General features: G+C 33.2%; 1 protein-coding gene across 1 annotated transcript; it reads right to left on the reverse strand.

The window, feature by feature from the left end:
- Window positions 1-298: 298 nt before the first annotated feature.
- On the reverse strand, window positions 299-9102 carry LOC107960253 (probable starch synthase 4, chloroplastic/amyloplastic). The gene is made up of 16 exons (XM_016896558.2): window positions 8622-9102; window positions 7784-8093; window positions 7175-7256; window positions 5959-7051; window positions 5828-5879; window positions 4295-4417; window positions 4147-4222; window positions 3886-4070; window positions 3611-3805; window positions 3471-3542; window positions 2648-2857; window positions 2038-2163; window positions 1227-1376; window positions 1036-1097; window positions 883-958; window positions 299-774 (listed from the first exon to the last, which is right to left on the reverse strand). Exons 1-16 carry the CDS (start codon window positions 8786-8788, stop codon window positions 595-597), a joined length of 3159 nt encoding a protein of 1052 aa, XP_016752047.2. The 5' UTR covers window positions 8789-9102; the 3' UTR covers window positions 299-594.
- Between the last annotated feature and the right edge of the window lie 1915 nt (window positions 9103-11017).

The following is an 11017-nucleotide window of genomic DNA, read 5'->3' on the forward strand; positions in this document are numbered from 1 at the left end:
GTTTAACAAGCTTTACTTCCAAGTATAATAAATAAAACACAAATAGGAGATAGTTTGAGTTTTGATTAAAATTCTATATATCATAGACATAATCTATTTTAACCAAATTAATAATTGATAACCAATAAACATAATCTATTTTAACCACCTATAAAACCAAATTAATCATTATAATCAACTTGACTAAAAATTATCAATCAAATCGAACTAAACGATTTTTGCTATATACGAATTAAATCCCAAATTTAAACATAAAAATTACAACAAAAAATTGACCAAAATAAACTGATAAAAAGAATAATTAACTGAAAATTTTAATTAAAGGGGTTAGATTCCCCTAATATATTTTCTCAACCATCTATAATGTATATAGTATTAGAGAATTAACACAAAATGTTACACTGATTATATTATATAAATTACCTAAAGGCTTTTTTTTCTTATCAACAACATGAATGGTGTGAATTGATATTACAATGTAAAAAAAATCAACTGTTAGCAGTAAAAGTATATATATGGATGAACTCACTTGTTATCGGGATCTATGGATATTTGGCTTTGCTCGAACAAAAAGAAAGAGTTTGGGACTGAACCTTACGTGCGACTTGTGGCTGCCCTTGCTCTGGCGACGGATTTCGCATAAAGCTCCTCGTATTGTGATGCTGAAGAATGCCAGCTGAAATCTATGTTCATGTCCTTTCGGACAAGTTGTTGCCAAGTCTCGCTGTCATTGTTGTAGAGATTAAATGCACGATCTAATGCACCGTTTAGTCCCTGTCAGGTTTGTGCCGGAGTATGAGAGAAAAATTAGTGATATTGGAAAATGAAACAAACTTGGAATTGTGGTTAATTATATTTCAACAATTCTGTAACTAAAATTACCTGTTCATCAGGAGTTGTAAACGTAAAACCGTTTCGATATTGGTAAGGTATTGTGTCGTCGTCAACATCGAAAACGCTACAGAAGAAAATTATAAAAGAATAAGGGCACAACTTTTTAGACAAGTACCATACGTGTTAAGAAATGCAGTTCACCTGTCATTTAGACCACCAGTTTTTCTTACAATTGGAACGGAACCATATCTCATTGCTATCATCTGGTATGAGAACAAAAAAATGGGAAACTTTAAACAGAGGCTCTGATGTTTTATATGAATTTCCATTTAACGGTTCGGTTTAGTTTCTCATTCAAACAAAGATTACTAAAGCTGAAGGTTGGATCATACCTGTGTAAGGCCACAAGGCTCGAAAATAGATGGAATTATGAACATGTCAGATGCTGCATAAATGTAACGAGAAAGAGACTCGTCATATTTTAATATTAACCGGATGTGTTCATGATCTTGAAATTGGTTTGCGATACCTTCGAACTCCCTCTGCAAAAGAATCAAATATAAAATACATAAAGGATCTCACTCTACTAACGGTTTCAAACATAGAAATATGGAACGGGAAAAGAAATGAACTTAAAATGAAAGAACTGCTTCGGAGGTCAACCATTGTTGTTCGATGCATAAAATGAAGCCTAAATGGAGGTTTTACTGCTCTTAGTGCTTTCTCTATGCAGTATTCATATGATTAACAGATTTCGTTCCAGTTTCGATATAACGGTAATGGAGTTGCATGAATTGTTTGCTGGTTTTTCTTTTCAAGGACTCATTTAGCTTCTAAAAAAATTTAAAAGATGGAAAGAAAGTATTTTCCTTCCCTGTTGGTCAATGATAACAAAAGTACAACCTATATTGCTCGGACTCTTCATTTTTCATGAAGTACCCATGTCTGACACACGGATATGGAGATATGACTTCTGAGGATCACACCCGAGTCCCAAATAACAAAGAGTACAACCAACAAATGCACTAAGAAACTCTTTTTCGAAAACTGTTTAAAGGAAATTTAATAGAGCAGAAGGATAAGATGGCAGCCTTAACCTTCAGAAGGGTAAAAAAAAACGAAACTAATTTGTTCGATTTGAAATCGAAAACCTTATTTACTTTCCAGTCATTACATTTACATAGAACAGCAGTAGAGATTTACCTGAATGTGGGGAACTGGACTTGAACCAAGAAGCACAAACTGACCACCCATCTCCAACGTTCGATAAATGGCATGTCTAATTAGATGCACACCCTTTTGTGGCACCAATCTTGTTATGCAGCCCACCTATTCAATAATAAATAAAAGACCATAGTTAGAATTCACACAGTACATTGTCTAATAAAGTCGAATTGGTTGAGAGGGAAAAAAAGAACTTGATGATGCCATGTTATCAAAACCAAAGGTGACAACCGGTTCGTAGAATACTCTCAAAAGCTCGTGTAGAGAAGATATAAAAAACATATCAGTATGTTAATAAAACTCAATAAACTCCTAATAGGCAGTCGGAGTACAGTGTTCTTATTGGATGAGGATATAAAGGCCATTTCATACTACAGTTTCATTCTCAAAATTGATTAATCTATTTTTCAGTCGTTCTCGAAATTAATTAAATTCTTAAAAAGTTGTCAGCGGAAAGCCTGACCATATAATCTTATTCGAGTTACTGCAAAAAAATGGTATTCCACAAATCAACTTAACATAACTATAGAAGGTTCTAATTAGGATATCATTGAAATCTTACAAAAAAGGATTTTAGAAATAAAATTACCAGAGGCTGAGAATCATCAGCAGAAGAAAGTCTTAGATGCCTTCTCATGGCAGCTTTATTTTCTGCTTTTCCTTGCAGATCGTTAGCAGTATACTGCACTTTGAGAAAAATATCGGTGGCAGGATCCCAAGCATCAGTATCGATCCCGTTTAAGATCCCCATGAACTTTTTTGAGTGAAAATTAAGTGTAGAATGGAGGCCTTTTCCTCCCTTTAAAAAAATAGAAAGAAAAAGAGCATAATTTTTAGTTAAACCTCGCAACTAAGAAAACAAACCAACTTGTTGAAAGAAGGGTAAACTACACTCAAGATCATTAAACTATTCAAAAGTTTTCATTTAAGTCACTGAATTATCCGAAAGTTTTTATTTAAATCAACTTGGTATTAAGGTTTTTTTTTTTAAAGTCAGATAGCGAGCTCCAAACAGTGATTCAATGATCGGTATGGTGGATCAATACCCATTGACGAATAGCAAAACATACCTTAGATTCAATTCAATATGATGATTAATTTTGGAGATTGAAGAAGAAAGCTATTTGGATCTTAGTTCACAGATTCGTAACATTCCAGGTTGTTTCATGAAAAAAATTGAACTATATAAAAGAGAAGGGGAAAGAGAGCTATCGATTGGTGCAGGTGGTGCAAACAAAGAAGGCCATACAGCAGCGATTTTATAAGCCAGTGACTTAAATGAAAACTTTCAAATAGTTTAGTGACCAATTTGTAACTTTTTGAAGTATAGTAGCCAAAACGTAAAGTTACTAACAGTTAAATAACCTTGAATGTCGTTTACCCTTGAAAGAAAGCTACAAAAATATCCATACCTCAGCAGTTCGGACCTCTTGTGCATAAGTCGGTGACACTGTTGTTACCATGTTAGAGAACACAATTGCACCCTGAAAAGAAGGGAAATTAGAAAAAGAATAGAAAGAAACTTTACATTAAAAAAAAAAATTTGCAGCACCTTAATAGGATTGACCCTATCATATGCCGAGTTATCCTGCATTCTATCAGGTCTGTTTAGCTGCTGGACATCCAAACCGCATGATGCCAATTCTGAAGCAGGTGCTGCCCCTTGGTACTCGAAATTGTGGCAAGTAAAACATATTCGAGCTGAATTCAAACCTTTTGGAAAATACAAGTCCCAGTAAAGTGGTGCCTGAGATAGTAAGAAAAAAGCTTCAGTGATATGGAAAAATGAATCAGGTGACAAAAGAAACAAGAGTTTAAATGTCATACAACAAAAGCTGTCTGCCAATCATGGCAATGAATTATGTCAGGTTTCTTGCCAGCTTGAAGAAGCAACTCAAGTGCTGCACGACTGAAAAATGAAAAACGTTTGAAATCATCTTGCTCTCCATAATATTGTCCCCTCCAAAAGAACTTGCTGGGATGATGTGGCTCGATAAAATAAACAGGAAGACCTGTGAATTAAATTCCACGTTCAGAACGCAAAGATAATAACATGCAAGTGGAAGGGAAAGGAAAAAAAATTCTCACCTTCAACAGTACCAGTCCAAACTTTATTTTGAAATAGTTTGCCATCGAAATACGAGTATACTGTCGCATCTAAGACCTGTTCAAAAAATTAAAATCATCATAAACACAGATATTTAGTGCTTCTCAAATCTCCAATATGCTAACATACCCTTAAGTCACGAACACGATCATATTGCATACAATCATATTTTGGAAGAACAATCTCCACAAGGTGTCCTTTCTTCTGTAATGCTTTACCAAGACCAGTCACAACATCTCCCAAGCCACCAACCTGATAAAAAATAATTGAATTAAATATACATACATATATATATAAAAACAAAAAAGAAAAGAACAATTAATCCTCCAAACAAACATGTAAAAATACACAAGAAGAATAATACTAGAAAATTTAAAAACAAAAATAACAAACCAATTATTGCATATCCATTTTTCAATATAAGAATTTTGGTGATTACTGTGAAAAATAGATTTTAATATTCACTAATCAAAAGGGTGGATTGGAAAAAAAATGGAAAAGATAATGCAGAGATAAAATAAAATCACCATCGAGACATTCCTGATTACATAAAACAGCAAGCTATCCAGCCATGCAGGTCCAAACACGACCACAAAAATATATTCCCAAGCACCAAAGTATCAACATTCCTTACAGCGGAAGGTACATGGACATTGATGGTTAACACTATCAGCTACTTTCAAGCAAATTGAAGCCATATATAGTATATATGCAAAATTCCAGCATACTTCCCAATAAGCTTGTTTGCTTGGTAATAAGGGCAAAAGGTGGAAGCTACAAAATTACTGTGCTTGAAATCCTTGTGGTTGAACTTCTCAGCTAGCTATGGCACATTAAATTGAAACTTTAAGCTTGTTTAATCTAGGTAAACAATAGGCCAAGGAGATCAAATAGAACTGCTAAAGAGGACTGATCTGTAGTAGGGAAAGTCGTAAACTTGTTTCATATGAAATAAGCAGATTAACCTGTAAATGAAAGATGTCAGCTTCTTTGAATTTTAAAAGGTCTCACTTGTTTTCATTCTTTCCACAAGAACCCAAGCCATAAAGAACAGCTTTAAATGAACCTAGACATTAATTTAGTGCTTTCTACTTGGGCTCCAAAAGGAAAGAACAATAGTACTCTTTGTGAGCTTTATAAAGTGCAATCTTTAGTGAAGATAGTGCAATTCTGTCTGTTATGATTAAATAAGAAACCACTAGAATAATAACTAGGAATGCACACCAATCATTACAGCAGCAAGTATAACCATAGGAAAAAGCACTGGTGAACATGGAAAAACCACACAGGACAGGATAAGAACATTAGCCAGCAAACCTAACAAGACAAAGATTACAGAGAACATGAAATGAAAAATGTTAAGATGTTCCTCTAACTTATATGTTCTTATACTAAAAGAGAAAAAATGCAAGGCATCAGAACCGCAAAAATATCAAATGGTTGCACAACACCTTGAAAGAAATTAACAATCTAATAAACTACATCTGTGGTTTTCCTTTCTACATGGTCAATCAAAGAAGAAGAACACAATTTTCAAAGGGAATATGACATCAGGGATAGAGCACCAACTTGAAAAAAAGACTAAAAAGGATAGACCTCTTATAATGTTCATTCATTAAAAATTAGCCAAGAGAGCAGCAAATATAAAGGGCTAACACATACCTTAGCAACTGGTGCCATCTCAGCAGCAATATGAATGACATGCAACCCTGGACTAAAGATCAACAAAATGGAAAAGTTTAAAAGGGGAAAAATGGCAGTAATGTAGTAAAATTGACTGGTTAAATAAGCACCTAGCTTGTGATGATATCAGCTGGAGAAATGTAGATATAACTTCATCCTCTGTCTTTTCTTTGCACATCACATATGCATCACAAATGCGTCGATCCCTCTTCCACACCATTTCTCTCAACGGCACTGCCTCACTGTTCAATATTTTATTCTCAAGCACCCAACCATCAATAGTAAGCAATAAACAGCTCCAAAATTCCCAAGGCATATCATCAACTGGTTCGTCCAATGCCCTTTTCTTGCTTTCTTCTTTCAAACTATTAAGGGTGTCCCGAAATTCCTTTATAGATTCTTGATATAATTGAACATACGAATATATCTCTTGATCAGACTTTTGAAGACGCTCCTCTAGTAGTTTTATCTTTTGCTGCATAAGTTCATTATATTGTTGGGTTTTCTCAGATGAGGCTTTAAAGACGGTAGCCGCTTCAAGAGATTCTTCCAATTTATCAACCTTCTTCCGAAGATCCTGGTTTTGCTGTAACACTAAAATGGCTTTGTCGGCCTGTTTAGTTGCCTTATCCAGCAAGAGTTGTAAATTTTCTACCTTTGCCCATAGGTCCTTGCATTCAGTTTTTAGGGTAGAAATATTTGAAGACTCTTGCTGAGAAACTGACAGTTTAGATTCCAACTCCTTCATGGAGGACTCTAGAAAAGAGCTTTCATTTTCCAGTGTTACTATGCGTTTATCAGTGTTCTTCAAATTGCTAAGCATTGACTTAAGCGCTTGGATATCATATTTTAGGGCAAGATTTTCTGTCCTCAATGAATCAACTTCCTTGCTAAGAGACTGAACATGACCATCATGTGCCAAAAGTGCCCCTTCATTGGAAATTTTGCTTCGATTCTCATACAATTCAAGCTCACTTTTTCCAGAACCACCCCTATTAATCAATTCATTTTGCAAATTCTCTAACTGATCTTCTAATAGTTCTGCATGCACCTTTTCTTGAGAAGCAAATTTAATCTGTGCATCAGCTTCAGCCAATCTTTTTTCCAAATTGTTAATTTCACCTTTCAATGTCTCCTTCTCACTGAGAATTTTATGAAGATCTTCTAGTGCATGAACCCGAGCTTGATTGAGAAGAAGGATATCTACATATTTAGAAACATTAGTATACAAACATTTGATATACCTCTCTTAACAGAAACTAGCATTCCAATAAGAGTACTATATAAAAATATCTACAAGAATTCTCTAATAGCAATGTATCCTACTTCTCTCCGCATTTTTTATCATGCCTATCAGGTTGTCTGGTTGAACACTTGAGAGCAGCTCTGTACCAACTCCATTTATGGCCTGCAAAAAGCAAAGAAGGATTATCAGTATTTAAAATTTAAGCCTTCAGTAAAAGTGCATGAGCATGTTTATCTAATAGTTCAATAAATAATTGTTTCTCCCAAGCCTTGATATGTCCATAAATCTAGCCTAAAAGAAAATTATTATTTATCAAAACAACATGATAATCAAACAAAGAATTCAAACCACTTCTTGAACAGTAAGATTAAACGATGCATCTTAAAAGCCAAAAGAAACATCCATAATGCCAATTTTCTATTCAAAAAGCTTACAAAAATACTAATTAACAAACTTCAACAAAGATATAATTATTCCATATAGTAACTTGATTCTACCGTTTACAACTGAGGACTCATAATTACGAGAATATCAGACACACAAAAAGTAAGCAGTGAAAACGTATTTCTACTCTTCCCACTTCACCATCATCCGGTAAATATTCACAAAGATATACAAATCAAATTGAAATATCTATATGGCATATAGGGAAGAAAGGGGGAAAACCAGAACTTGGTAAATGAATGTACCGAAGCTTTTGCTACAGCAGACTGTGCGGAGCTGTCCGTTATCTGCTCATCGGCATGCTTTACATCTCTGTTAGTCTCAATGGCAGAGGCAGATTGAGTACCCGAATTCTTTTCATCAGTATGCTCTGCATCTCCCCTAGTGTCAACATCGTCTTCAAAAGTTTTTTCACAATTAACACTAGGCTCCATATCTCCATTATTTGGGACAGAATGTTCAGGATCAAATTCATCATCGCTATTTGGCTGCAACTTTGCACTTGGTCGAATCCGTTCAAAAGGAGGCTTCTTCTCTTGTCTTCTATTATATGAACTGCACATATATCAATAGAAGCATCAAAACAACTAGATCATATATCAGTAGGAACACAAAATATAAAAATTCTTCTTTCAAGTTATTGATAATATATTTATATGATGTAAAATCGACATTGAGTTATTCATGAAATATCAAATTATCACAGTCAATTATTACAAGCTCATTTACTAACATAATTACAAAAAAACTTTTCTTTCTTTCCTTCTTTCGACATTCTCATAAATATTAAGCACTGATCCGCCATTAATATGCATTGCAAAATCAAAATTTTAGCTAAGAATGTCTAGGTTTGAGTGAATTAAGGCCAAAAAAGCTTCTTCTAAGACAAAAAAATATTGCGACATTCACATAAATATTAAAAGAGTACTAATCCGCCATTAATATGCATTGCGAAATCAAATTCTAACAAAGAAATATCTAAATTTAACTAAATTAAAGCCAAAAAAAAAAAGCGTCTCCCCAATAAAAAAAACAAATAAAATCGATCATTTTCGAAAGCTATGAAGAAAAAGAAAAGAGCACCTGAGATTCCGTCGCTGTATTTTACAACAAACAGGAAGTAAACGACGACGAGAAGGCAAAAACAATGATACGTTCTTCTTCCAACTATCAACATCATTTCCATAATTACCTTCACTCAAACCGTTAAATCCATAGCTGAAAAAACAAATCGAACACTTCGCAGCCATTGTTTTTTCATCAATTTTTTTTTTGGCTCGTTTGAAACGCAAGAAAAACCGCCAGAAAACGCGAGAAAATGCTAAGAAAAAAAAAACGCTTTCGAAGGAATTCAAAAAGAACTTTTAAAGCATGGATTCAAAAAAAGAGAGTAAAATATAGTAAAAGAATCACCGTTTACTTTGGATCAACGTCAAGTTAGATTTCTCGAACTGTAAGCTTAGCATAATTCATAATTATAAAAAAAAATTGAAAATAAAAAAGAAGAAGAAGAAATGAATAAATATTTATAGATTACGAGTGGACTGTGGAGTCTTCTCGTTGAAATCTGAGATTTAATGATAAAATTAAATTAAATGAACTAAGAATTTTTTTTTTTGGTGTGTGTTTGTTTTAGACACTAATCCGAATCCGACGGACGAGGATTGAGGATATCCACAATTAGTTTTCCGATTTTTGATGAGATGAAGTGGATGTATTAGGACGGTAAATTTTAGCGTGAGCAAATTAAAATTAATTATTGGGTAAATTCAGAACAAGTCACTTATATATATGAAAAGTTATAAAATAATCGTTTAATTATTTAATTTTATCCTTTTTAGTCACCATTTCGTAGTAGACCTATTCATGAGCCGGGCTATTCGCCTGAATTTTGAGAGGATTTTGGTAAAAATATTAGGTTCAAAAAATGGACTTGGACAAAAAAATTAAGCTTGTTTAAAATATGGGGTGAGCTCGAACTTGAACGTTCAAGGCCCGAGTCCGACCCGTTTTTAAATTTATAATATTTTAGATTATGTTAATTTTATATATTATATAATTTAGAACACATTAAGAAATAAATATATACTAATATATAATATTACTCTAATATAAACATTAAAATAATGTAAAGATGACTATATAAAAATGTATAAAATTATTAAATATTAAAATAATACGATATAAATATATATTTTTAGATTTAAAAAAATAATATGGGTGTGCCTAAAATGGGCTTGGGTTAATCTTTTGCAAATATGCGTAAGTTTGGGCAAAATTTTAAACCCGTATTTTGAGTCGGGCTTGGACAATCATAAAGTAGGTTAATATCTTGCGTAAGCGCAATCTGTCTCGGCCTATGAACACCTCTACTAGTTGGCTAACATAAAAATGAAAACACCCTATTGAAGTTTTATTTTGCCTCCGCTAAGAGCGATCATTCCTTATTTATAAGACATGGTTCTCTTTATGTGATATCCTAAGAAGCTAGGTAGATGTCATGCATATAACTCAGGACGACACATTCCCCCTTCTGGTTCGATGCATATCCTATACGTGTCTTTCTGACAGGGCTCACATCTAAGTATTATCAGAAGTGGTCACCTGTCCCACCTTGCAAGGCGTGCTCTCAAGTTCTCCTATAACATGTAAGTAGTCGCATATCACACCTCATAAGACCAAGAGCACGCCTTGCACAAGTTGCGAGGGATCCCCTATCGATAACACCGCGCAAGATTGTGGAGCATTCCATATTAATCTCGTGAGATAGTAAGGGTGTTTGTTACGGGTCGAGTTCTGGATTGCAATGTTGGATTGTGATTGGACTATGAGGTGTTCTATAATACAACCAAAAAATCTAAGATTATTAAGTAATACAAAAGATAAAATTGAATATTTGAGAGATTATTTTGTAATTTTTTAAAATAACTAAAAAATAAAAAATATAACAAGGGACTATTAATGTAATTTACCCTTAATTATTTAAAAAAACTTGCGTGGCATATAAGAAGCTTAAGAACTTTTAGGAGAAAATGTCGGGATTTAAATAATTACTTAAACATTAATTTAATATTGGGTTTTGAGGAAACCAAGGAATAGATGTTTAAAAATAAATTTGACAAAGATTGAAGTGTTGAGACTTTCACTTCCCTTAATCTTGATTGTTTTGACGTAGACACGTGGATAAGTTCAAGTTTTTTTATTCGTTTAAATTTTTTTAATGAATTTTAAGTTTTTAGATATTTCGTGTTTAAATCATTTTTTAGATCGAGTTTTTTTAAAGTTTGGATTCTAGTCACTCGAATTTAAGTTTGAGTTTTCAAGTCAAGTTATTATATGTTCATATTAATTTTAGATTATTTGTTTAAATCATTTTGATTTTAGATTATTTTTAGTTTAGATCTCATAAAACTCAAATCAGTTTAGACTCAAGACAGTTAAATATAATTTATATTTAAGTCAATTCAAATTCATATTGA

Source organism: Gossypium hirsutum, chromosome A06, assembly GCF_007990345.1.
Source record: "Gossypium hirsutum isolate 1008001.06 chromosome A06, Gossypium_hirsutum_v2.1, whole genome shotgun sequence".
NCBI lineage: Eukaryota > Viridiplantae > Streptophyta > Magnoliopsida > Malvales > Malvaceae > Gossypium > Gossypium hirsutum.